Below are 27,743 nucleotides of genomic sequence, written 5' to 3'. Positions count from 1 at the left end.
GGAAGTTATGGCAACGGAATATTTACAAGTAAAGGTTGGTAGGCATTGTCATGGTTCGAAATTTGATCCCAAAACGCCTTCTGAATTCTGATTCTTCATAAAGCAAAAGCGTGAAAATTTTCTTCGATCGCAAGGGTAATGCACTTAACTGATTATGGACCAGTGGTTAATTCTATTGATCATCGTCTTTTTGACCTAGAATTCATCCATTTCGTTCGTTTCCAATTCGTACAAGCATCATCAAGAATTTGTCGTCGGAAACCTAACCCTAATCTCTAATTTTTAATGTTTTTTGAGATTGAATAGGAGGAGGGGGAGAAGAGGATGAAGATCACGGCGTTACTCGTGCTGAAATGTCACCCGATTCCAGACGGTTCTGATCCAGTGATTCTAGCGAACGCGATGGACGTGAGTCATTTTGGGTATTTCCAGAGGGTCACCGTCCGGCAGTTCATCGTGTTTGTTGGTAGGACCGTCGCCAAACGAACCCCGCCTGACCAACGCCACTCCGTCCAACACGAAGGTTACATAAACCACCTCAGTTTTCCTTCTATCATTTTTCCTTGAATCATGTCATTGATTCCAAAATCTTATCACCGCGGTGATTATTGGATATGGGGTTTCAATCGTAAATTTTAAACCAATTACATTGGGAACGATTCGAATTTCATATCTTGAAACGAATCATCTGTTGATTCAAATGACCATAGATTGAAGCATAAGTTATTGATGTTCATATGACAACCATCTAAGATTGTGAAATTTTTCCCTAAATTAAAGTGATAGAATGTTATCCGTGCATACATGTTATGCTTCTAGCTAATCACATTTCTTTTTCTTTGTGATAGAGTACAAGGTGCATTCATATAACAGAAACGGTCTCTGTGTGGTGGGCTTCATGGATGATCACTATCCAGTTAGGAGCGCCTTCTCTGTGCTGAATCAGGTAAGCTCATATTATTAAGAACTTTAACAAACAAATGATCATATGATCAATCATATCACAGCCTACAAGCTTTCTATAAATGACTTGATGCTACATTTTGATTAGGTTATAGATGAGTACCAAAAGAAGCATGGAAATTCATGGCACAACATACAAGCAGATATCACTGATCAATGGCCATATCTTAATGATGCTTTAACCAGGTTTCAGGTACGAGTTAACATCTAACCTTCATTGACATTGCAGTTAATGCGATCTTTTATATCTGATACCTGATATCATCTTTAAATCTTTTTTTGAAACTATGAAAGGATCCTGCTCAGGCTGACAAGCTGTTGAAAATTCAAAGGGAATTGGATGAAACCAAAATTATCCTTGTAAGCATCAAATTCCTTATTTTGGAAATGAGTTTTTGTTATTAACTGTGGTAAATAATTTATTGTTCACAGCATAAAACCATTGATAGTGTCCTTGAAAGAGGTGAAAAGCTGGATAGCTTAGTTGAGAAGAGTTCAGATCTTAGTGCAGCTTCACAGGTTCATCTTTAATCTTTTCCCATCATTATGCATGATTTTAATGAGGGAAAATTTGTAAAAGGTTAGGACTTGATGGGAAAGTCTCATTTTCTTGACTTTTCTATGTTAAGTCGTTCTTTTTGCATTAAGTTTTGTCTCCTGTTTAAGTCTATTAAGTAAAAAAGAATCATCTGACAAAATTCTATTGAATGATTGTGAAACAGATGTTCTATAAGCAAGCAAAGAAATCCAATCAATGTTGTACTATTTTGTGAAAGCTGCATAAAGTTTTTACAGACTATATATGATTCACCAAAGATATGAATTTTCGGGGATTTATACATGCTTTAGATAGACAAAAAGGCGCATGCTTGTGCTCATTCTTGTTTGTTATTTTCATGTATCTAATTTGGTTTTTATTGTTATTTAGAGTATTGTCTTGTAACTAAGAGAGAACTAAAGATGATTTATCACACAAGTAATTAAACATGATGTCATAATTTAAATACACTACTTTGATGTTCAAGATTTGTGATGATATATCTTATGATTTACGACTTCTAAAAATGGGTTAAAGAATATGATATAAGGTCATGCTCTAGATACACATTAAAATATAATACCATTTTGCATAAAGGAAACTCAATGAGAGTGAGATGATGTAAAAATAGAAATGATAAGTTTTTCGAAAAATAAGAAAAAGTAAATTGTGGGTTTAAATTATGTATTTGTAATTTTACTTTTTTCTTTGCTTGATTGTTAAAGAAAGTTTCAAGTAAATAACAACATTTACAATCAATAAAACATGCATTGTCATAAACATTTACCGGCTTATAAAAAATTTCATTTATTGTTTATATTAACAACTAGTGTTACACAGGTTGACAAGTTCTTCTATAGTATCTTTCTTTCATTGCTTCTCACAATTCTTTTGTCTAATTTTTTGAGATATGATGTAAAAAAGTAGTTGAATGTATAAACATCATAACCCGTTTATTATATGCACTATGTTTCAAAAATGTGTTGTTTTTATTGGTTAAAAATAAATACATTGTTATTATTGGCTAAAATAAGAAGTACATGGACATTATTGGATATAAAGAGAAATATCATGCTATTACCGGTTAAAAAGTTTAATGTGTTGCTATTATTGGTTAAAATGATAAGTATGTTGCTATTCTAGATTAAAAAGATATTTTAGATTATTATTGTATTTTAAAACAAAACTTACGATTTTTAAGTATCTGTTTATTATTAGGTAAAATAATATTAGCACGTTACTATAACCGTTTGAATTGATTAAATAATATAAGTAGAGTGCTAACAGCACACATTCACATTCCTAATTTGTTGAAACATAAATGTTTAAAAAAATACACTAACAAAAATAGAAAAATGGCTATCTAGAGCCTATTACAACAACAAAAATTGTAAAATATCACTAACAAAAGCTTCATAAAATGGCTATTTGGTTCTTTATTTAGCAGACCATTTAGAGCAAATAGTATAACCTACAAGTCATTTAAGAGCGCCGGACCATTTAGAGCAAATAGTGTAACCTACAAGCCATTTAAGAGCCTACAATGCTAATTATTTGCAAACATAATGTAAAAAGTGGCAGCCCACATTCTTTAAAAAAAATTATGCCCATATAAAATGTAATCTCATTAGTAGTCACCACAACATCTTTTAGTTTCTCATGTGATCTTGAGACCTCTGATGCATCATCTATGGTTGCCTCTGATGAGTACAGTTCGTTTATTGTACTTTGTGGTGTACATGGGTTGATATGGGTCAGGTCAGGGGCATTTAAGACATTTGAAGAATTTTTTGTGTTCTTTTAAGCTTTTAGAGATCTCAACATTTCGTTATCTTTGATTTCATTGGTTGTCTCCATTTCTTGGAATTTTGTGTGACAACTATAAAAAGTTAGATTATTTATTCAAAAAGATTGGAAAATGAACATGATATATTTGGAATGGAGGCACACTTAATTTTTCTAACATCTTTGGCTTTTTCAAGCTTTTTATGTGCACACACTTCATCTCTCCCCAAAGTGTTTCGCTTCATAAAACCCTAATCATTAATCCAGAAAAAAGTCAAAACTGAAGAAAAAAAACTAACAACTGAAGGTTTGTTTCTTCCACTTACAACATTAATGCAACAAGTTCTTTGGCTAAAGCCATATTACTCTCCTGCAATTTAAGGCACTCTAGATCTGATTTATTAAGTTTATGTCACATGCTTAAATGTGAGAGACACACCCTCCTTAGACAATGGTTATATGCAAGAACAACCATGTTCTTTCATTGATTTGTTTATCATAACATCTCACTCTCATTTCTTCCTATTACATCTTTTTACTTTGAAAATCTACCAATCATAGCAATGTCATTCAAATACAAATGAATTTTCACTAACATAATTAAGTAGACTTTTCAAAGAATGATGTCCTAATAAGTAAAGGTTAAAACTACAATCAAGTTGATTCCTAGAGCCAAGTTGATTTTTGCAGCCATGTTGATTCCACAACCAAACTTCTATCAAATATTTCATACCTAATTTTGTTGTTACACTTTCCAGCTCAATTTTCCATACTACATTAAAAGGAATTCCACTTTATAAAAAAATAAATTAATGCAGAAAATGATACAAAATTGAAAGTTGCAAACCTGATAATAATCGTTTGATTTACACCATCTACACGCAACATAAAAATAGAGTAAAATTACAATCACATCATTGTAATTTGGATATATTTTCCGAAGTACAATCCAATGATTGGAGTCCTTTGTTAATTTAAGCATCAATGTTTGACTCATGCATCTTTTTACTTATGTCAAATTGTCAATATCACCGTATATTGTTGTAAGTTGAACCATGCAATATGTGAGAATCATTCATAAACATCAAAAGTGAAGTTCTATATAAAATAAACATATTTTTCCAATTTATGGCATTTGCATACCAGAAGTCAATTTCAGATGTACCTTTTTACCTACAAAAATTACAACTTTCTATCTACTTCATGTTCAGACAAATGCCACAATGAAAAATACAAAGTCAGCAACTTAATGCTCCAATTTCACAGTTGCCAACATGATATATATGGAATATAGAAAATTAAGCAAATAAAGTGAAGAAAGTATCACCAAAGTGATGATCCTGGGCAATTATCACAAATGACCATCCTCTCTTCCCCCTACTGATATTACAATTGTAACCTGCCAGTAAAACACAACTATTATGTAATAAAATTCCTTCTAAAAAGAACTAATCTGCAACTTCCATCAAAATTATACCTCAATTTTCTTGATGCAGTGCTATAAATGACAAACATAAAAGATAGTTAGGGCTCCCTGCATGAATCATTGAAATGAAGAGCGAACAACTTCTTCCAGCCTAATACTCATCCTATTAGTACCCTAATTTTGATGCCTATTAACTACAATTATAACAACAAAGAACCCTATGAATATATAAAAATACAGATTCACAATAGTCATGACAATAAACCATGGAACACCAAAACCATTACCTTCACTTGTTAAGAAAGACTCTTGATCATGGGTCAAGTTCATTTCATGTATCTAAAACAACACATCGACTATTAATCAATAGAAGCGAAAAAAAAAACAATTAGGGTCCCAAGATTTTACAATAACTTCAACATAAGAAAAGTAAGGTATTTCACCGTCATTATCAAAGTTGTTTTGATCTGATACATGACAATCATCCATTGATTATGGATAAATGAGTTTAGTAGTGCCAACTTTTAAAAGCAGTCAGGTCTAATTTCATCAATTTGACACTCTTATTTTGATACCTCACAACTACAATTATAACAACCAAAAACCCAACAATATATAAAGCTATAGATTGGTAATAATCATGATAAGAAACTATGGAACACGAAAACCATTACCTTCAACACGCTGCATAATGGAATCTGTAATCAAATTCCTTTGATTGTGTAAAAAATTAATCGATAAATAGAAATTAGGGCAAATTTGGCAGGGAAAATGGTTGGTTTTAGGGGAAATAGGCCGCTTGGTTCCTTAATCCGACTCTTCAATGTTATGTTCATAAATGTATTGAGATACATAAACAAAAATTGAAACTTGACAAACAAAATTTTGAAATTTACGAGAGAAGATGAGAATGGAGCGCAACAAAGAAAAGAAAAAGAGAAATCAATACCTAATCAGGAGAAATCAATAAAGGTTGTGCCCAAAGTTCATTCTCGAGTTCAAGGAATTGAGAGAACCGATATGTAGGCTTTTTTGGGATGGATTTGTTGATAATTAGGTATGATGGCTATGTTTATATACAGAGGTCCGATAGAGTGGGGGCATTTGGAAGTGGGGGAGTTGGAGATAGAGTAGTATGGTCGAAGGTTGAAGATGAGTCGTATGCGATCGTGGGTGGTGAGAACATGGTAGAGAGAGGTTGAGATATATGAGAGGAACCACCGGAAAACTGTAAATCGTGTGTTGTAATTGTTGAAGGAAAACGATTTCGGTTCTTAAAGCAAATCGAGAAGAATGGAGTCGTGGGGAAGACTTACACCCCGTTCCCGAGTTTATCAAAAGAAAATAAAAGAAGAGAAAAGAAAGTCATGAGAGAAAAGAAGAGAAAGGAAAGGAAAACAAAATTTTCTTTTGTGTTCCTGAGTTGGAGAGAAGTGGAAGGAAAATTAATCATTTTCTTCTTTCCTTCCAAATCCTCCCAAATCGGAAGGAAAGATAGGAGGGAAAGTAATCCTTCCATTTCCCTCCACTTCCTTCCTTTAATGAAACTCGTGAACAACACTTTCTTTTATTTTCTTCTCATTTCCACCCATTTCTTTTCCTTTCTTTCATTAAGTTGAACTCGGGAACAGGGTGTTAAGACGAAAGAAACCTTCGATTAACCGTAAATGTTGAGTTATTACGACTGAGATTGAAAGTTTGAGGAGTTTTAAGGATTGAGATTGATCTGAAGGTTTTTCACTCACCGTCAACAATAATGTAAAGAATTATTATATACATTTATGAAGCGAAAATCCAAAATATTTTGGTTGAGAATAAAAAACCAACCTTTTTCTAAACATTTACCAAGTTAAAAAAACCCATTCAAAACTATAAAACTCCCATGCTATTAATAGATATTCCCTTGGGTTAACACATAAAATGTTTATAAACCATAAGTCATTAGCAATTTCTTAAATATCAACATTGTTACAACATTCGAAACGCCAAGAGCACAGAAAATCCTTTAGGATCAATCTAATTCTAAATCATCCAATTTTTGCAAGACCTAAAATAAATATGGTGATTATTTCACTTCCTAACTATAGAAACTCTCTGATTATTTGACAACCTCCGCCGTCGTCGCCGTCAGCCGCCCACAATGGCGACTCGTTTTGCCGATGACCGGAGTTTTTCAAAATCGATACTAGGCTTTTCAAGAGATGTTCCCAACTCGATGCCCATGCTAAAAAAATATAAATAAATTTTAGCATGTGATATTAAATATATATAATAAAAAGATAACTAAACAGTTTTGTAATGACTAGTCGTCCTTTGGAGATATAGTCCAATCAAATAGATAATCGAATTGATAGCCTACAATTATAAATAGCATTTATTATATGAGATTAATTAAGAAACAAAATGTAACATCCATAAAAATCATGCCAATTTAAAACTTTTTAAATTATTCAAAAACTAACAGCTATTACAAATTTGTTTTAAAAATAGTTCCATATTAGAGTATCCCAGAAACAAAGTCATAAACCGGTGTTGGGCTTCCAAAAAGACTTGGTGGCTTGGATGCCATGAAATCCTTGTACTTGCATCCACGTCCACCATTTCCTCCATTGGCATGGTTTCTTCTAACCATATGTGGCTCAGCTTAACTAATAGTCATATTATAGTTTCCTTCCTCTGATTGTTCTATGTTCAGTTCCGGTTGTACAACAGTTATAATGGGTTCATCCCTATTATTAAGCAACATTTTCTCATATCCTCCCTTTGTTCGACCACCATATCCCGAATCATTGCTTGGACTGATGTCATCGTGATTAGCTCGGGTGTAGTTGCTACCACTGGTGCATGCTCAATCACTCATGGCTCAGGCTGCTGATTACCGTTTCCAAAGCCGCTTCGAGTTCTCACTATGTCGATCTATATGCCAAATCAGACGTTTAGTATGCAGTGAAGAGAATTAAGATAGGTAAGCTTTATTTACAATAGATGTATAAATCTCCTTATCACTCCGAAAAGTTACATGTCAGTTCTAATATCCTAATTAAACGTTTAGAAATCTGAACACATAAAATTTACAGATCTGGTCTGCAATAGAACATGGATCCGATCAAAAGATAGCATCATAAAGCATATAAGGCATCTTATAGCATTACACATTTAGCACATAAAAGCAATTTAGGCATCTTTCCTAGAATAAGCTAGTGCTGGTGTCTATCCAGCCGTATTTCCTAAATATAACAAACACTCATCTCATAATCATCGCTTAGCATTCTAAGTTTAAGTTTAGAAATAAATCCTTACTCCTAGTTCGCTTAAACTAATGCTTTGATACCAACTATGACATCCCTAATTTCATGGCCAAAAAAATTCGATTTGTTTATGCTTTCTTTTAAAATTAAAGTATCTTTTTTTGAATAATAATATTGCGGAATTTGTTCCCAGAAAACATAATAAAGATGTTCTCAAAGCATTTCCGAAGAAATATATTTTTATTTATATTAAAACATTGAGATGTCATTATCAATACAGAAACATAAGCATAAATAGATCTTACATTAATTTACACTAATGATCTACAACTCCTTGAATCCTTCATCATAATGTATCTTTAATATCGCTACTTGTGATACAAGAAACTGAGCGGGTTAGGTTGGGAAACCTGGTGAGTACATATGGTTTTCAACCCACAATAATATAGTTAATTTGTTTATGCACATATTTCATGTCAAACAATTAACCCAATTACCAATCCCCATTTTTTTATTTATTCTTCCCTAAAGATTTATCCTAAGGGTCATCTCATACATCATATTTACCTTTCATCGTCTTACATCACATTTCCGTATATGTTTGTTCTTAAGGACTTTTGCTAACGATCATCGCATGGACAGTACCGATTCGGGGATTACTCCCCCAATACGTGTCCAGTAAGGGTTAGAGTATCATCGCATGAATACATAGTTATTGTAACGCCCGCATATTCGGGCTAGTCAATTTAGAGACAATGAGCGTCAAAAATGACTTTTTTTTATAGAAGGTTATTTAGAATAAACAATCTTAGCCAAAGTATATTATATGTCACAAGGATTCTGTACATATAAAGAACACTGAAATTCGAGTTATAACGAAGAAGTTATGACCCGTCGAAGTTTTGCGACTAAACCGGCACGACACCACGTAAACAAAAAAGTGATATTTTGATAAATTACTTTTTAGACATAGTGATCTAACTAAAAGTTTTAGTAGAAGTTAAGCCTAAATCGTGCATGTAGAGAACGCCCAAATCTGACTTCGTATGAGGAAGTGTAGATTTTTCTACGATTTAGCATAGCAGTGCACAACCCGGAAATCGAATTTTAAATCGATCAATTTTTAGCCGACACAATCTAAACGAAAATTGAAGATCTCGTTAATATGAACTCAACGATATAAATACAGACGAAAACAGACTTCAGGTGACAAAGTTATGAATGTTTAACGGACTGTATCTATCTAAGTCTGTTAAAATATAACTTTAAAAATAAATCAAAATTAGCTAACGGAGTCTAAATGAAAGTTGTAAATTACGTCACCACCTAAACGTGGATATAAAGAATGTCAAAAACGGAGCTCGTATGCGTAAGTTACGGATTTTAGAAGATAATTAGTTTTTGGAGTAATCTGCGAGTGACACGTGACACAATCTTGACCACTGCTTCTTCCCCACGCCTTGCCACCAGATGGTGACACTTGGCACCCCAACACGACGTGTTGGGTTCAGTAACGCACTGTGTTGAGCCATTTACAACCTATAAATAGAGGCGCAAATCATCCAATTTCTTCACACCTTTCCACTTCTCTTCTCCCAAACACTCCCAAAGCCTCAAGGCTTTTCTCTAGCCCTTCTTAGGAGTTAGTAGCGAGTCCCGGAGTGCCAGAAAGATCCGAGAAGAAGAGCTTTCGGCTCAGAAGTTCTGCCCGTACAGAGTCTAGTTATTCGCTAAACTCCATTGTAAGTGAGTTATGCTTACCTTTCTTATGTACAACTTATATTTAAGTTCATTATTGTTATTATAAACCGATAAGCAATATATGTGCTAAGTATAAATTAAGAAAAGTGTTATTATAATACCTTTTAACTGCTCGCGGTATGGGGAATCTGGTTTGAAGGGTCGCATAGAGTTATTGGATTTCAGAACAACTTAAATGCCAAAATGGTCCTGCCCTCCGGTGTTTCATGTCTGGCCCCTGTCTGTACATAGTAGTTGAAAAGTATTGTTTAACACTTATAAAAAAAACAATTCTCATAGACCTTGAGTTAATTAGTCGCAATAAATATTAGATTAAAACTTAGCAATAATAATGTTATGTTTTGTCGAAGGAAAAGACGATTGTTAGAAGCGAAGCGCTGTCTGAATTTCGAGTCATCACTTTAACAAGTGAGTGCATAGTTACTTTCATCTTACACATAGATATGAAGTATTTAATTTAAATTAAGTTTTATGTGTTCATATTATTTATGTTCTTGATATATATGCTGGATGAACAAAATATACATGTTTTATTCGATTTAAACTATATACGTATTTTTATACCTATAATTATGATGGGTAAAGATGGGTAGATGAAAAATGAGATGAGAGATGAAAAATGAGATGAATGATGAGAAAAGAAAGATGATATAAATGATGAGAGGTGAAAGATGATGAAAAGCCTTGACCCAAGCGATGTCCCAATCATCTAGCAGAGTATAGATGACAACCACAGACTATTATATATAGCCCAGTGGAAGGCTAGAAGGCTCGCAACCTGTAGGTGTTGTGAACAATGTGTTCACCAGATGTACTCTAAAAAAACCCTGGCAGCTATGGACTTAGTGCCTTACAAATGAACGTTGGCAGCTATGGACTTAGTGCCTTACAAATAAACGTTGGCAGCTATGGATTTAGTGCCCTATATATGAACATTAGCAGTTATGGACTTAGTGCCTTACAAATGAATGTTGGCAGCTATGGACTTAGTGTCTTACAAATAAACGTTGGCAGCTATAGATTTGGTGCCCTATAGATGAACATTAACAACTATGGACTTAGTGCCTAACAAATAACATCAGCAACTATGGACTTAGTGCATGTTATATAAACCCTGGCAGCGATGAACTTCGTGCCTATTCCTTAAGACAATCCTTAGGAATAAATATTGAGGAATATATGATTCTTAGGGAAGATACTTAAGAATAAAGAAGATAAAGGGGATGGGTAATTGGGTTAATTATTTGATGATGAAACATAATAACTTTATTATTGTGGGTTGAAAACCCTATGTAATCACCAAGTTTCCTAACCTGACCCACTCAATTTATTTGTCTCACAGGTATCGATACGAAGACACATTACACTGAGAGATTAAAGGAGATGTAAATCATTCGTGTAAACAAATGTAAGGTCTGTTTATGCTTATGTTTCTGTATTAACGATGACATCCCAAAGTTTTAATATAAACAAAAATACATTTCTTCAGAAATGTTTTGATAATATATTTATCATGTTTTTTGGGAACAAATTCTGCAATATTATTCTTTAAAATGAATACTCTGATTTTTGAATAAGCATAAATAAAAATTTTAAATGACCGTGAATTTGGGGATCACAGTTACTACATTGCCTGAACTCATAATTCATCACCTACAGGTTATGAGTTTGCTGGTGTTTCCGCATGACTTGTTTAGATTAGTCAGTGGTCCTCATCTATACTGTGGTAGATGACTACATTGCAACATTGCACGTCAAGGTTATGGCATCTCCTAATCATCTCTCATCTCGTATCATCTATTTATCATCACATAGTTATCATCACCTTTCTATCATTACATATACTCATCACCCGTTGCTACCCAATACATATTTATAAGTATATAATACTTATATGATTAAATCAGTTAAACATCATCTCATAATATCTTATATAACACATAATATTCTCGGCATAGATAATAAGCACATAAGCATGTAATTATCCAGATAAATCATATCCATATGTAAGATGAAAATAACTATGCACTCACCTGTTAAAGTGATGTAACGACCCAAAATCATAACTAAAAATTTCTTTTTAAACATTACTAAAACCATATTTATAAAAATGTATCATAAGTCATAACATAACTTTCGAGTATTAGATTCAAAACATAATCTCATTATCAGAGTAAAACATTTCCCAGGCTAACTGACTATGGTGTGTGCACTGCAATCTCTCCGAGCTCCTCTTTTGAAAACTGAGTACCTGAAACCAAAACTGAAAACCTTAAGCACGAAGCTTAGTGAGCTCCCCCAAACTACCACATACCGAACAATAACATATAAAACACATACTGGGCCTTGCCCACTGCATCGGACCGAGGTCCGGACTATCTACGGCCTTGCCCCCTACATCGGACCGAAATCCGGAAACTGACTGGGACCTTGTCCCCTGCGTCGGACCAAAGTCCGGACTAACTGGGGCCTTGCCCCCTGCATCGGACCGAAGTTCGGACTAACTGACTGGGACCTTGTCCCTTGCATCGGACCGAAGTCCGGACTAACTGGGGTCTTGCCCCCTGCATCGGACCAAAGTCCGGAACTAACTACACAGAACATAACATAAACATATCAACTAGCATGAACACACATATACTGCATACTGCATCGGGCCGTAACCCGGAACACATAACACATAAATCCTGTCTGAGCCACGAAGGCATCAAACATACTAAATACTGCATCCGACTAAAATCCGGAAACTACTGCTAGCTAAACGGGCCGGCAATGTGGCCTTAGACCCGTTCCTACTGGAAGGAAACTCATCTGAGCTGCTGAGCTCCGCCGATAATCCTCTGGCTGCTGATCGACAATCCCCTGAGCCGCTGCTCCTCCAGCTCTCCGAGCTACCAATATCAATATGACACTTAGTCTGACAATCCTATAAAAGTCAACAAGGTCAACTCTGGTCAAAGTCAAAGTCCTGGTCAAAGTCAACCTTCCAGGTCAACCCTACTCGCCGAGTCCACCTAATGACTCGCCGAGTTCATATGCTCAGGGTCTTTCTATTTGCGACTCGACTCGCCGAGTCAGTCCATGACTCGCCGAGTCCAACTATTTCCGAGTCCCGACCTGTCCAACTCGCTGAGTCTCCACCCGACTCACTGATTCGAATCTCAACTCGAAGGGATTGGGGTTTCGCGACCTGACTCGCCGAGTCCACTAATAGACTCGCCGAGTCCAAGGCAATCTTCAACCAACTCGTCGAGTTGTTCTTCCAACTCGCCGAGTTCATGCTTAACTTCATCCGACTCGACGAGCTGTTCATCCCACTCGTCGAGTTCCTCCTCATCTTCATGCTACTCGCTGAGTCCACTCGAAGGACTCGTCGAGTCCATTCAAATCTACATACATGCAGAGGACTTTTGAGTCATGCATGGACTCCAAACTGTAGATCCACTCTTCTAAAGCCTATTCCTTACGTAAAGTGGCAAACTTTACGTGTAGCTAACGAGATCTAGGCTCAAATCACTATAAACTAGGGTTTGAGACAAAGGGGCTCAACAATCAACCCATAGACTGATGCTTTATGATTCTCTAGGCCAAGATACACATAGATCTGAAGTAGCAACTTTAGATCTGGGCTTCTAACTCGAAATGGTTCATAAACTTGTCCTAAAAGCCCCAAATCCCATGATAAAGGTTGATCTATATGCAAAAGAGGGAAGGTAGCGACTCATTACCTTCAAAAGCTCTGGAAGACCTCACAAACTCTGGATCTACTGCCAATTCTTGAATCCCCAATGTGTGTCTTCCTCCTTCTTCCTTCAAATCACCCAAATTGGCAAGAAAGCTTGATTGAGCAACAATGGAGGCTTAGGGTTTCTGGTTCTGGACTATAGGGCCGCAAATGAGCCCTAGGGAAGAGATGAAGATGCTTAAATTGGGTACCAAGTCCCGAAATTAGGGTTTCCCAACCCAGACCTGACTCGCCGAGTCCACTTGCCGACTCGCCGAGTCGGTCACTTGCTTTACACCCGGATCCCGCTCCGACTCGCCGAGTTCCTCCCTGGACTCGACGAGTCAACCCTCTTTAACTTAGGGTTTTTCCTTTCCTTTCTTGACCTTTCTGATTTCGGGTGTTACAACTCTCCCCCACTTAAAGTAAACTTCGTCCTCGAAGTTTGCTATGGCCAACTGTCCCGCGAACTGCCTCCAACTCTCTGTCTGGGAAAACTAACACCCTTTTGTCCATCACTCTAGCCACTCATAGTGCTGGTCACTACTGTTGGTACATACTGAATCCTTCTCTTTTCCATAATTTCCTCAACGTTATTTCCTCCGACTGAAAATCCTGTTGCCCCTCATCCGCCTACCGGATACACTGAGACTACCCAGGTCTAACTAATCTGCCGATATCTGAGTTACCGGACTCCCACCGGTCACTACACTCCATCGCAATCTCCTAGTCGCTCCCAGCGACTCCTGAAGATACTCCGACTATCTATAATTGTTCTATCCATTCTGCCATCCATACTAAATCGATGCTGCTGGAACCATCCTACTTATCTCTCATTTGACTACTCAATTCCTACTAACTCGAGCCTTCCATCCTGAAAGAAAAGCTACCTGCCTAGCTATCCTTACAGATCACTTATACTTAGCAGAAGGCTCAACTGATCCTGCTGAGAGGGACTTGCCATTTCCAAATCAACCAACTATACCGTCAGCACTTGCATTCTAACACAAATACTAATACTGTCCAAAACTCTGAAACTATCCAAACACTGAACTGCCTGCAGTACTGAACATGCCTGAAACTCTAAACTGCATGAAACACTGAACATGCCTGAAACTCTGAATACGCCTGAAACACTGAGCTGCCCGAAACACTGAACTGCATGAAACACTGAACATGCCTGAAACTCTGAATACGCCTGAAACACTGCTTCCCAATTATCTCAAGACCTTCCTGGTTACCAATCATTCGTCGGTTATTTGCAACACTGAGTTCCATCTCAACTGTGGATTCAAAGGACTCCTCACTTAGTCGCTCCAACGACTTCTGAACGAAATCTTTCTCTGGAACTAGTTTCCACTAGTTATCCTGTCACTGTGGCTCTAACAACCTTCCGATCCAACCGATGGGGTCCATACGTCACATTTTGATATCATCAATTCCACGACTAACAACATGATGGCTCCTAGACTGACGGTAGCCCTTAACATACCTGAACCCCAACGGTCCACTGCTACTCTGATCTCGTAACTGATGTGACGATCTATAGCCAAATTGTTGACTTAGCCATAACTGAACCATTTGGGAAATCCGAAATCTAACCCGTGGATTCCCATATCCTCACTGCTGCACCCGAACGGGTGGGAACTACTACTTTCCCGTGTCCAACAACGCGCTCATGCTGCCTACCAATCTGATAAAGGCCACGGCTACACCCGCGGACTTACAACTCTCTAATACTATCTGGCTGCTAATGAATGCTACGACTACCCCCATAGACTTACAACACTCCACTACTATCTGACTGCTAGTGAATGCTACGGCTACCCCCGTAGACTTACAACACTCCACTACTATCTGACTGCTAGTGAATGCTACGGCTACCCCCGTAGACTTACAACACCACTACTACTATCTGACTGCTAGTGAATGCTACGGCTACCCCCGCAGACTTACAACACTACTACTACTATCTGACTGCTAGTGAATGCTACGGCTACCCCCGCAGACTTACAACACTACTACTACTATCTGACTGCTAGTGAATGCTACGGCTACCCCCGCAGACTTACAACACTCTACTACTATCTGAGGACATCCTGACTATCCCTAGTCCTGCTAGTGATTTCTCATCCTGATTTCTCAAAACCAGCCCTCAGTCTTTGAATATTGCATCAACCTCGACATCTTATATCCTTGATATACTTAGCGCTTCGTCGAGGAATTCTTTTGCTTGGTTCCCAAACCAACCGTCTACTAATCCGGATACAAGAAGCTATTGTTAGGAAGTTTCCAAACTCCCAACTCCTGAATCTACACAATTCTGCATGCTGAATCTGTCACTGGCTACTAATACGAAAGCATCTCTTGCTAACCGTTCTCAGGATCCTCATTCCGACTCACTTGAGCCCTATAGGTGGTCCTCCACTCCTGGATTCCCAACCAGCTTCTAACCATCTCGATTACATGAACTAACTGCTGGGAAGGTCCTCGAACTCCCAATTCTGAACTTCTCAATCCATCAATCACTGTGCAACTATCTTTTCTTCTCAGGGGCCGCGCACTCATTCTGGGTCTACGTGGCTCTTATCCTTGTATACCCGGAGGGTTCTCCCCCACTTGGATTCGGCTAATTCCTTACTGCTCACTGGTCGAAAGGATTCCCAACCTTCCTTCCATTAAAAGGGTGATATGCTGTCCGCCAACGTTTACCCTTGCCAGCGCTCCAACTAACTCTTATCAGATCCGCACCCTTCTTGCTTTCTGACTGAGCACCCTTCAATCCTTAACTGTATTTGCTTTAGGGACTACATCCCGAGAACCTGCGTTTGGGTTGTACATCCCCAACCCACTTCCGTACTGACCGCTAGCTACTTCACTAAAAACTTTGGATTATCACTACTGAGAATATAACTGATCATTACTCGACTAACGCCTTCCGCAAGTAGTAAGGCACTACTAAATCTTACACATACATGTTACAGTCACCGCATCTGAAGTAACCTGATCTAGAGGGAACGACCTCCAATTCACCATTCTAATCCCATGGTATGCAGATGGCATAACACTCCGTCACAAGTAGGTAATATAATACCCCCAACACATATACTTATTGATATCAATGCAACAACATAACAAATAATAACATGAATAATAATTGACAGGGAGGTAAGAGATACATACCTCCATCACTCAGCGCTGCTGAAATCAACCGGAAAACTCAACTCTGAGCCGTGGGCGCCCTTGCCCGGCCTCGGCAACCACTGGCGGTACTTGAAGTCCCAAGGGCAGGAGCTGGCATCTGCCCTGCTGTATACAAACTCGGACAGTAGGCCTTCTTGTGGCCCCTCTAACTGCAATGGAAACATATCGGATCAAGTCCATGGGCGATGGTAACAGTACAATCTCTGCTAAAATGGCCAATCTGGCCGCACATGAAACATCCAGCATCACCACCACTTCTACGCCTGCATGTACCCATGTGCGTCCTACCACACTTCCCGCATCGACTGCGGCTCTGATAGTTCCTCGTCCTCAAATCCGACCCCTTGGGCCTCTTGCCCGAACCTGCGGCTTCCTGAGTCTCATCCGTTTTCCTCTTCCTTTCCGATTCCCTGCCCGTCTCTCGTTCCTGCGTTCCCTAGTCGACACCGCCCGTCGATTGAACAACAGTTGTCTGATCCTGGAGCTTCGCAATCAACCTATCAGTGATCCTCGCAACCATGTCGGGCAGATCCTCGCGAATGGCTCGCGTAACCTCTTCAACTATCCAATCATGCAAGGGTCTCTCTTGGAGACAGGGTGCCCCACTCACTCCTGTCCCCTGAACTCCATAAGAATCGGGGTCTAGACGAGCCCTAATCTATCCTGAAACTATCCCGGCCTTAAAGGCCTCAAGATGACTATCCATGAGCTCCACAATGGCCACTCTAACCGAACTGAAAATCACTGGAGTCTGATTAATGATGTTGCGCATGATCTCTGCGGAAATGAAATCTCTCATCTGATCCTCAAGCTACCCGACTCTAGAGCCTGAGCCAGATCCCTCCCCGGCACTTGAACTGCCAACTGATATCTCGCGCAACGTCACCATGCTGAAAATATAACAATTCCTGATCAATTTACACACTACTGCTGAGGGATCTCTCACACACTCTACTAGTTCCCTGGTTTTGCCTTGGCCCCTCTTGAATCGAGTACGGATCCTGTGCTTTCAGTAGTACGGGCCCATACTACCTTCCACATCTATCTGTACTTTCCTCAAAGCAAGCAGCATTCGGATAAAGGAAACATACTCAGGCAAAACTATTCTCATAACAAGAAACTGTACTAGCATACAATGCTAAGCTCATACTATCAGGCATAACCTACACAGGCTATCCTACTACTGTCTACTCAATACTAGCATGAAATTCGTATCAAGCTGAAACACATAAAGCAGGCACATAAGGCATCATCCTAGATCCTTAGTCCTATTCTAGCATGCTGTTCTACTGAAACTGAAACTGAACTGATCTGAAACTGAAACTGATAACATAAACTTGTATGGGTAATTTGGGAGTACTTACTTGAGCTCGGCTGATTGCATACACCACACCCTTTTCTCTTTTTAAAATTCTTTTCGCTTTTTCTAAAACTCTTTTCTTCATACTTTTTATAAAATTGTTTTCTTTTCTCAAAATTCTTTTGTAACCATGGTTTTTCTCTTGAAAACTTTATACCTCTTCCTTAGTTTGAGTTCAGACATACTCGGGAGTGCGCCCGAATCCCTCAAACCAAGGCTCTGATACCAACTCGTAACGACCCAAAATCATAACTAAAAATTTCTTTTTAAACATTACTAAAACCATATTTATAAAAATGTATCATAAGTCATAACATAACTTTCGAGTATTAGATTCAAAACATAATCTCATTATTAGAGTAAAACATTTCCCAGGCTAACTGACTATGGTGTGTGCACTGCAATCTCTCCGAGCTCCTCTTTTGAAAACTGAGTACCTGAAACCAAAACTGAAAACCATAAGCACGAAGCTTAGTGAGCTCCCCCAAACTACCACATACCGAACAATAACATATAAAACACATACTGGGCCTTGCCCACTGCATCGGACCAAGGTCCGGGCTATCTGGGGCCTTGCCCCCTGCATCGGACTGAAGTCCGGAAACTGACTGGGACCTTGTCCCCTGCATCGGACCAAAGTCCGGACTAACTGGGGCCTTGCCCCTGCATCGGACCGAAGTTCGGACTAACTGACCGGGACCTTGTCCCCTGCATCGGACCGAAGTTCGGACTAACTGGGGCCTTTCCCCCTGCATCGGACCGAAGTCCGGAACTAACTAAACAGAACATAACATAAACATATCAACTAGCATGAACACACATATACTGCATACTGCATCGGGTCGTAACCCGGAACACATAACACATAAATCCTGTCTGAGCCACGAAGGCATCAAACATACTAAATACTGCATCGGACTAAAATTCGGAAACTACTACTAGCTAAACGGGTCGGCATTGTGGCATTAGACCCGTTCCTACTGGAAGGAAACTCACCTGAACTGCTGAGCTCCGCCGATAATCCTCTGGCTGCTAATCGACAATCCCCTGAGCCGCTGCTCCTCCAGCTCTCCGAGCTACCAATATCAATATGACACTTAGTCTGACAATCCTCTAAAAGTCAACAAGGTCAACTCTGGTCAAAGTCAAAGTCCTGGTCAAAGTCAACCTTCCAGGTCAACCCTACTCGGCGAGTCCACCTAATGACTCGCCGAGTTCATATGCTCAGGGTCTTTCTATTCGCGACTCGACTTGCCGAGTCAGTCCATGACTCGCCGAGTCCAACTATTTCCGAGTCCTGACCTGTCCAACTCGCTGAGTCTCCACCCGACTCACTGATTCGAATCTCAACTCGAAGGGATTGGCGTTTCGCGACCTGACTCGCCGAGTCCACTAATAAACTCGCTGAGTCCAAGGCAATCTTCAACCAACTCGTCGAGTTGTTCTTCCAACTCGCCGAGTTCATGCTTAACTTCATCCGACTCGACGAGCTGTTCATCCCACTCGTCGAGTTCCTCCTCATCTTCATGCTACTCGCCAAGTCCAATTGAAGGACTCGCCGAGTCCATTCATATCTACATACATGCAGAGGACTTTTGAGTCATGCATGGACTCCAAACTGTAGATCCACTCTTCTAAAGCCTATTCCTTACGTAAAGTGGCAAACTTTACGTGTAGCTAACGAGATCTAGGCTCAAATCACTATAAACTAGGGTTTGAGACAAAGGGGCTCAACAATCAACCCATAGACTGATGCTTTATGATTCTCTAGGCCAAGATACACATAGATCTGAAGTAGCAACTTCAGATCTGGGCTTCTAACTCGAAATGGTTCATAAACTTGTCCTAAAAGCCCCAAATCCCATGATAAAGGTTGATCTATATGCAAAAGAGGGAAGGTAGCGACTCATTACCTTCAAAAGCTCTGGAAGACCTCACAAACTCTGGATCTACTGCCAATTCTTGAATCCCCAATGTGTGCCTTCCTCCTTCTTCCTTCAAATCACCCAAATTGGCAAGAAAGCTTGATTGAGCAACAATGGAGGCTTAGGGTTTCTGGTTCTAGACTATAGGGCCGCAAATGAGCCCTAGGGAAGATATTAAGATACTTAAATAGGGTACCAAGTCCCGAAATTAGGATTTCCCAACCCAGAACTGACTCACCGAGTCCACTTGCCGACTCGCCGAGTCGGTCACTTGCTTTACACCCGGATCCCGCTCCGACTCGCCGAGTTCCTCCCTGGACTCGACGAGTCAACCCTCTTTAACTTAGGGTTTTTCCTTTCCTTTCTTGACCTTTCTGATTTCGGGTGTTATAAGTGATGTCTCAAAATTCGGGCAGCGCCTCGCTTCTAACAATTGTCTTTTCTATTGACAAAACCTAGTATTATTATTGCTAAGTTTTAGTCTAATATTTATTGCAACTAATTATTAGTCTAGATTCATCATTAACTCAAAGTCTGCTTCAAGATCTATCAAGTAAGAAACAACCAGGTAGGATCATATCGGAGGTAGGGTCTGTTTGGTATACGAAGCGTACTGTTTGGAAATCCCACTATAAACACCTCACTAAATCCAACCTAGACATCATCCCCATAAGTAGATCAAACAATATAACGACTTGTAATCACTGATAAATCTTGTTTATAGGTTCATAATAATGATAATGAATTTAAACACAAGTTATACTTAAACTACGGTAAGCATAACTCAACTTACAGGTGATTTAGCGAGAAACCGGACTCTGCGCGGGCAGAACTTCTGAGCCAAAAGCTCTTCTTCTCGGAGCCTTTTGGCGCTCTAGGGCTCACTACTAACTGCTAGGGAGGGCTAGAGAAAAGGTCTTAAGACCTTGGGAGGTTTGGGAGAGAATTGGTTGAAGAGGTGTGAAGCAAAGAGTGAGAAATGAACTATATTTATAGTTGCCAGCGCCCAAGTATGCTGAGCGTACTCAAGAATTACGCTGGGCGTAATGGCTTTTTGACGGTTATGTTGGGTGAAATCAAAATTACATTGGGCATAATGTGCCACATGTCACCATCTGGTGGCAAGCCATGGGGAGGAAGGTGCGGCCCAGATCGCGCCATGTGTCACTCGCTAGTTAACCCAAAAATTAATTATCTTCTAAAATCTGTAACTTTCGCATACAAGCTCCGTTTTTTAAGCTCTTTATATCCACGCGCAGGTAACGACGAGATCTACAACTTTCGTTTAGACTCCATCGGCTAATGTTGAATTTATTTTAAAAGTTATATTTTAATAGGTTCAGACAGTTAAAGTCCGTTAAAAATTCATAACTTTATCATCCGACGTCCATTTTCGACTGTCTTTATATCGATAGGCTCCTATTGACGAGATCTTCAATTCTTGTGTAGATTGTGTCGGCTAATAATCGATCAATCTAAAATTCGATTTTCGGGCTTTGTACTGATACGCTAAATCTTAGAAAAATCATAATTTCCTCTAACGAAGTCAGATTTGGATGTTCTCTATATGCGTGCTCTTGGTTTAACGTCTACTATGAGTTTTGTTTAGGTCACTAAGGCTAAAAAGTATTTTTTTTTTCAAAAATTTACTTTTTACGATACGCGGAGCCATGTCGGTTTAATTGTGAAACTTCGACGGGTCATAACTTCTTCGTTATAAGTTGGATTTCAGTGTTCTTTATATGTACAGAATCCTTTTGACATATACTATAACTTTGGTTAAGAATATTTATTCTAGATAATCTTCTATCAAAAAGTCATTTTAATGTTTATTATCTCTAAATTGACTAGCCCGAATCTGCAGGCGTTACAATTATACCCCTCTTAGGATGATTACGTCCCGGAATCATCAACAAAACATAGCTTGTATAATGACTCCATATGTTATCTTTTCATCATAGGTAATAATCGTAACTCTCATGTCCTTTTAAATGAGTATCTAACTCTTGGACTTCTTAACTATTGACGGTGCTCAATCTTGCATCTGCTCTTCGTACTATGTTGGAATTTCGATCGTAACCTTTGAGTGAAAAACTTGATCCTTATTGGAGACTCCCGCTCCTTCTTAAACATACTTAACTTAAGATAAGTTATTTACTTCAATTACTGTAACATATCGATGGGTCATGTTCTAATGACCTCTCATCGTATGATGGAACGCTTAGACTCGGGTCTTTTTGAGTCAGATTCCATAATGAAAGATACCTTCCTTCATGTTCTAATATGGTATAATCACATTCTAGCATGTAAGACTTCTAGCTACAAGATTCTTACTTTCACGGTGATTGTGATACTTCTATTGATCGCTATGATTATCTTTCAATTCAATCTTTCAACTTAAGTCGGATGCTACATTGAACTTGGTTCTCTGAACCACATACAATACTCATCTTAGCCGGTCTCAATTTGATATGACCACCAAGGTCGGAATAATAGTCATCGTCTTAGTCATACCGAAACGATGGTAACAACAGACGTGAACAAAACGAAATCAATTACTAACGTCTTGGGAACTTTGTGACTTTCTCTGATCCAAGTGCGAGTCATGTGCTTCTGGTAGTATAGACATCTACTACCTTTCACACCTAGTCATACTTGTCCCAAATATTACTTCTCAGTTCTCCAAATCACCACACAAAAAAAATCATATAACAACTTAACACATCATATAACATAACCAATGTTTATATTATTTCTTGAAACAATTACATAGATATTTAGTTCTACATAGATGTACACAATCATTATGTGCCACTTTAAATTCCCCGGTTATTTGGTTGATTATAATTTCGTTGTTCGTTTGGGGTGCCATTTAAACGTTATCTATCTATTCTTGTTTGGTTGCTTTGCTTGAATGCCTTGATTTTTTGGGAGCGAAGGGTTTGGGCATCTTAGGGGGTGACTTGGCAATGTTGATTAACCCATTGTTTGGTCATTTTTAAAAACATATAAATGCAATTGAAACATAATTTAAAAAAGTATCAGATACATATTTTACCAAATCTAAAATAAAACTATATTAATTTATCTACCAAAAATGAATAAAGTAATCAACACTAACGAGTTCTTACAACAATTTGGTAGTTTCCCGTGGTACAAATACAACTCTCGTTTAATCCCAAACCAAACCAAATATTACCAAAATCAACACCCCATTAGAAAGAACACCACAATCAACAATAACATTGTTGCCACCACATCCACGGCCATTCTCCGTTGGCCAGATTCCGATCCACCACCACCATCACCACCACTCTTGTCAGAGTCAGCTTCTTTGCGTGCAGCAGCATTCACGGGAGGCAATGGCGGGTCGACAACATCCGTCACCCGCAGAGGAGGAATTGGTGTTGAAGCCGGTGGCAAAACCGTGGGTTCAACTTGAGCGAGATAATCACCGGGTTTAATCGGTTGGAAAACAAATGCAGCCTTGCTGTTTGGGTCAACACATGGACTCCCTGCCACATAAGCCACAATAAGATATAAATTATTGATATTAATGATGCATTTGACACAATTTGTACACGTCACAATGACTTCTATGCATGTCAAATACGTATATGTCATGTCATATATATAACAAACAGTGCCTAAAAGAACTAACTGTATTAGCTAAACTTACTCAAGAATGCACTTGCGGTTTTCGGGTTATCGGTGATCACACCATCAATACTCTCTGCAATGAATGAAACAAGCTCAATGTACGGATCACTATAGAAATCGAGCTGCATACTTAAAGTTTCCGTTGAGAATCCCGAGACGTACACCGAGATGTTTGCAGCATGCATTTGTTCTACAATTTTTGTGGCTCCGTTTGTAATGTAAATCTTGCTCTCTGGCATTATTGACTTCTTCACTACATTGACTGCATCGGCATATTTCTTGATGTTATCGGTAACTGGCTTTGGTGCATCGCTGATCGGCTTGCTGAACAATAGAATTCGTTGGTAAGTCGGGTTTGAGTTCTTGAACTTTTCCAGGATAGAGGTGTCATCTGATTGGATTAAAATTTGTTGTTTCGGGTTCAATTTCGCGTTCTTCAGGGCTTCATTGACTGATTGGAGGATGTCAAGACCCTTCTTGGATGCTAGGTAAGCAGCATTCTGGGATATGATCGAGTAATGATGTTATTGGAAGGAACACCTATAGGTGCACATGGACCGGGTTCAAGACACCCGGCCCTATCAAAGTCTAAGTCAACGTCAGTTTGAAAGAAACCCGGTCTATGTTCAAGATTATATGTGGACCAATGAAAGACTATGGTCCAGACTGGTCGCCATTTTCATGTACTATTATGAATTGCCATTAAAATGGATAAAATAGAAAAATGTATACCATTAGTTTGTAAACGTTACAACTTACATTGTAAAATTCACACATGATTTAGTAATTATGTTATAAATCTACAAATAATTATAAAAACAAAGAAATATATAGATAATATAATAAAATTTCGGCATAACATATTGTAAACAGAGAAAAAGTTTATTGGTGTATTAAAGCATGATTAAAATATGGGCCATTTTTGTGACATTAACCCTGATTCTAATAAGTAAAACATAAAACTCACTTGGATTCCGATCAGAATACCGGTCGATGCATTCTTCTTGGCAAGCTCCAAAAACTCGGGGACTTTTAAAAATGTTCCGGCGTTCTTTGATTTAGGATTTCGTAACAATCCGCCAGACTGAAACGGGTTCTGAATTAATGCTACAACCAAGTGAAAATAAGTAAAAGAAACAAAACTTGCATTTCATCGTAGCCCAAGATAAAAGAAGGCTAAACTTACGCTTAACAGATTTGATCTCAGTCCACGTCACATCAAATGTAAAAACACCATTTTTCGGTTGGATTTCTGGCACTGAGGTAGACCGATCCATGAAAGCCATTGCCGCGTTAGTTTTTCCCAAGAGATCAGCCGAATCAAGGCAAAACGCAACACCATCTTTTGTCATTTGGACATTGCAATCGATTATATCCGCGCCATCATTGATAGCCTTCTTATACGCGAGATCAGTGCACCCCGGGTAATCGATACTTGCTCCATTGTGAGATATGATCAAAGCATCCACCACCTTCTTGGTTGGTTTTGGACTTTGAGCTAAGCATGCTGCAATCATTTGGCATTTCAGTTCATGTAACCGCAATAAGTTTTCTTACAATTTAGAAAGTATCAGGAAAAAAGTTTTGTTGCTAAATGCTAGAGATGCAGTCATCATCTGATATCAATGATATTGGATCACTAACATCAGCAACGGAAATTTTCATATTTCCGTTGCTGTAAGACATTAGTGACAAAATTTATTTGTCACTAATGTCGAGGATCATGACTTCTTACCGATGGCGTTCGAAGCAGATCCTGGGAATTCAGTAACAACCCCATCAACGGAGAACTGTGAATTATCGATGAATTGCAAGTACTCAACCTCAGGATCATAGCTGTAATTATAACTCGAAAATGTATCAGATGCAAACCCTGCGACATACACTTCAAGGCCTTCTCGATGAGCATCGGCAACGAGAGTGGTTGCGGGTTGTAGGTATCCATCTTTACCGATGGGCCATACGTAGTTTTTTGGGACAAAAATCCCCGATGCAAATGTCTTGATCATAGCTAGCTTCTTTAGGAGTGCGCCATATGTTTCTTTGTAAGTAGGCTCGACCTCAACGACAGTTAGGAACCGGAAAACAAGCTTTGTTTTTATCCGATCGAATGTTTTGCTTGCTGCCATGGCTTTCAAGAAACCAATCTCCGGTGACGAGATATAATCCGCCACAAAGTATTGTTTGGACTCATCGATGTATCGTATTACGTTTAACTGATGTGAGCTCCAGAAAGCATCGTTCTACAAGCATATGAAAACAATGAGTTGTGTTTATAATAAGATGTATAATAGTATAAGCTATGTTAGTAATTATGTGGGACCCATGTAAGTTTGTGGGTCCCACGTATGTAACACACCTGAACATTCAACCAGAGGTGGCCTTTCGGCTCCATGCCGAAAACGCTATCGGGTTGCAGCAAAGGGTATACGAAATCGAAAACACTTGCTCTTGAGTAAATATTCTGTATCACTGTGACAAAACATCAGCAAGAAGAAAAAAAAAACTAACCTTTTGCACTAGAGGTCTAATTTAAGTTTTAACTAATTTAATTAATCGTTTACGTGTTTCTTTCTAAGTTAACATAAAAACATCAATTGAAACCAGGCAAAATAGGCTTCCTTATTAAGTCTCCTCTCTTTACCAAAATATGTCGTCATTTTTACTTTATTTTTAATTATCTATCAAATTAAAAGACATAATGAAAAATAGACCGTTACCCGTGCCACTTACAACGTATCTCCTTCATTATCTCGTCGATAGTGAAATCCAGAGGGAACCAACCATCAATATCACGCCCATTCACGCTATACCTTCGTTGGTGCTTCGGGAATCTGGTAGCTGCATTGGTGCAGTTATCAAGCTTTACATTCGGAAGACAAACTCCTAAATTATCTTTGGTTAGTTGCAAGTTACAATACTTTAGGGTTCCAATAACACCCATTGCTATAGCCGCAGCATAACCCGCCCCAGAAGAGTCCGGGAATAAACCAGGAAACCCACCTTGGGCTATCACCAATGGCTCCCTACCTAAACATAAATACATAAATAACCCAATGCAAAACCATCATTTAACACATATAATCATGATGTTATATATAATGATGTGTTATTATGGCATAAAAAGGAAGTAAATGAATCAAAATAATACCATGCAATGTTAGCCATTTCTTGCCAGGACCAGGACCAGGACCAGTGATAGCTTCTAACCGGGTCCGACGTGTGGGTTTGTTATTGCCGGGATGAACATGTAAATGTTTGGCGAGAGATGAATGAATCAACAGGAAACCAAAGAGTAACTCCCTGATCATATCTTGTTTAATCTTGCATGGAAGAAAATCAATCAACAACACGTATATCAAGGAATATGTGTCGTTTTATGGGTTAGATTCTTTGAAACACATTAAAAGAAGGATTGTGTGCATGGTTTCTTTTCAAATAGGTTTTGACTTGAATAAACCGTATGAAAAAAAGGACTTATTTGATAAAAGAAATTTGATTTAAAACATGATTTCCCTTGTGGAGTTTCAGAAATCAAGAAACTCTCTAAGGGAGTGGGAAGAAGGTAATGGAAGAAAATGGAGGTATAGAAAATGGAAAGAGAAGACGATTGCTAATAAATTGTACCCACAGATTAAACGAATTTATAGGTAGCAAATACTGCAATTATATCCGGAGATAGAATTTAATTTGATTTTTAAGAGCATCTAATTATAAGTTGCCATAATTAGGTATGCTTATCATGCCTGAGCCGTAATTGAAAAATTAAAGATAATGGAACAGAAAAATTGGACCTAAACTGATACAGGGCATCGAACTAAGAATAATACAGAGCAACACTGGGACTGTATGCACAATATATAACTAGACAAAACTGCAAAAATGGTCTCTTTGGTATGTATTTTTTTGGGGTTTTAGTTGAAACCACGACTTTTTTGGCTTCGTGATTCTTTTGGACTAGTTTGTATGTGAAAATAGTCCCTTCGAAAATTGAAATGACTATAATATCCTTGGGGTATTTATTTTTCGTTTTTCTTTCATTTTTTTAAATTTAATATTTATTTATTTATTTTAACATTTAAAAAATAATGGAGGGCCCACCTCCCTCTCTCTCTCTATCTCTCTCTCTCTCTCTCTCTCTCTCTCATA

At 38.5% G+C, this 27,743-nt stretch overlaps 2 protein-coding genes and 1 long non-coding RNA gene across 3 annotated transcripts; 1 reads left to right on the top strand and 2 right to left on the bottom strand.

Annotated features, from left to right (window-relative positions):
- Positions 1 to 324: 324 nt before the first annotated feature.
- Positions 325 to 1,955, top strand: LOC111886612 (VAMP-like protein YKT61). Its single transcript, XM_023882875.3, has 6 exons — positions 325 to 523; positions 849 to 946; positions 1,052 to 1,156; positions 1,258 to 1,323; positions 1,396 to 1,482; positions 1,686 to 1,955. Exons 1-6 carry the CDS (start codon positions 325 to 327, stop codon positions 1,734 to 1,736), a joined length of 606 nt encoding a protein of 201 aa, XP_023738643.1. The 3' UTR covers positions 1,737 to 1,955.
- Positions 1,956 to 3,753: 1,798 nt separating this feature from the next.
- LOC122198076 (uncharacterized) lies at positions 3,754 to 6,109 on the bottom strand. Its single transcript, XR_006191909.2, has 3 exons — positions 5,662 to 6,109; positions 4,134 to 4,161; positions 3,754 to 4,058 (listed from the first exon to the last, which is right to left on the bottom strand). It is a non-coding gene; the product is annotated as an uncharacterized LOC122198076 (long non-coding RNA).
- A 17,029-nt stretch (positions 6,110 to 23,138) lies between these two features.
- LOC111886622 (glycerophosphodiester phosphodiesterase GDPDL7) lies at positions 23,139 to 27,083 on the bottom strand. The gene is made up of 8 exons (XM_023882884.2): positions 26,746 to 27,083; positions 26,328 to 26,624; positions 25,954 to 26,066; positions 25,330 to 25,837; positions 24,781 to 25,101; positions 24,562 to 24,701; positions 23,614 to 24,094; positions 23,139 to 23,449 (listed from the first exon to the last, which is right to left on the bottom strand). The coding sequence occupies exons 1-8, from the start codon at positions 26,903 to 26,905 to the stop codon at positions 23,139 to 23,141; spliced, it is 2,331 nt and encodes a 776-aa protein (XP_023738652.1). The 5' UTR covers positions 26,906 to 27,083.
- Between the last annotated feature and the right edge of the window lie 660 nt (positions 27,084 to 27,743).

The sequence above is a fragment of the Lactuca sativa genome, chromosome 5 (assembly GCF_002870075.4).
Source record: "Lactuca sativa cultivar Salinas chromosome 5, Lsat_Salinas_v11, whole genome shotgun sequence".
Lineage (NCBI taxonomy): Eukaryota > Viridiplantae > Streptophyta > Magnoliopsida > Asterales > Asteraceae > Lactuca > Lactuca sativa.
This window is presented reverse-complemented; position numbering and strand designations above follow the sequence as displayed.

What these genes read in the sequence shown, in the direction of transcription:
- LOC111886612 (XM_023882875.3), top strand. Translation starts at nt 325, where the DNA reads ATGAAGATCACGGCGTTACTCGTGCTGAAATGTCACCCGATTCCAGAC. An exon ending in ATGCTTTAACCAGGTTTCAG is followed by an intron (nt 1,157 to 1,257) that starts GTACGAGTTAAC and finishes AAACTATGAAAG; the next exon opens with GATCCTGCTCAGGCTGACAA. An exon ending in ATGAAACCAAAATTATCCTT is followed by an intron (nt 1,324 to 1,395) that starts GTAAGCATCAAA and finishes TATTGTTCACAG; the next exon opens with CATAAAACCATTGATAGTGT.
- LOC111886622 (XM_023882884.2), bottom strand. Translation starts at nt 26,905, where the DNA reads ATGATCAGGGAGTTACTCTTTGGTTTCCTGTTGATTCATTCATCTCTC. An exon ending in ACCTCTGGTTGAATGTTCAG is followed by an intron (nt 25,838 to 25,953) that starts GTGTGTTACATA and finishes ATATGCTTGTAG; the next exon opens with AACGATGCTTTCTGGAGCTC. An exon ending in ATCTGCTTCGAACGCCATCG is followed by an intron (nt 25,102 to 25,329) that starts GTAAGAAGTCAT and finishes AAATGATTGCAG; the next exon opens with CATGCTTAGCTCAAAGTCCA.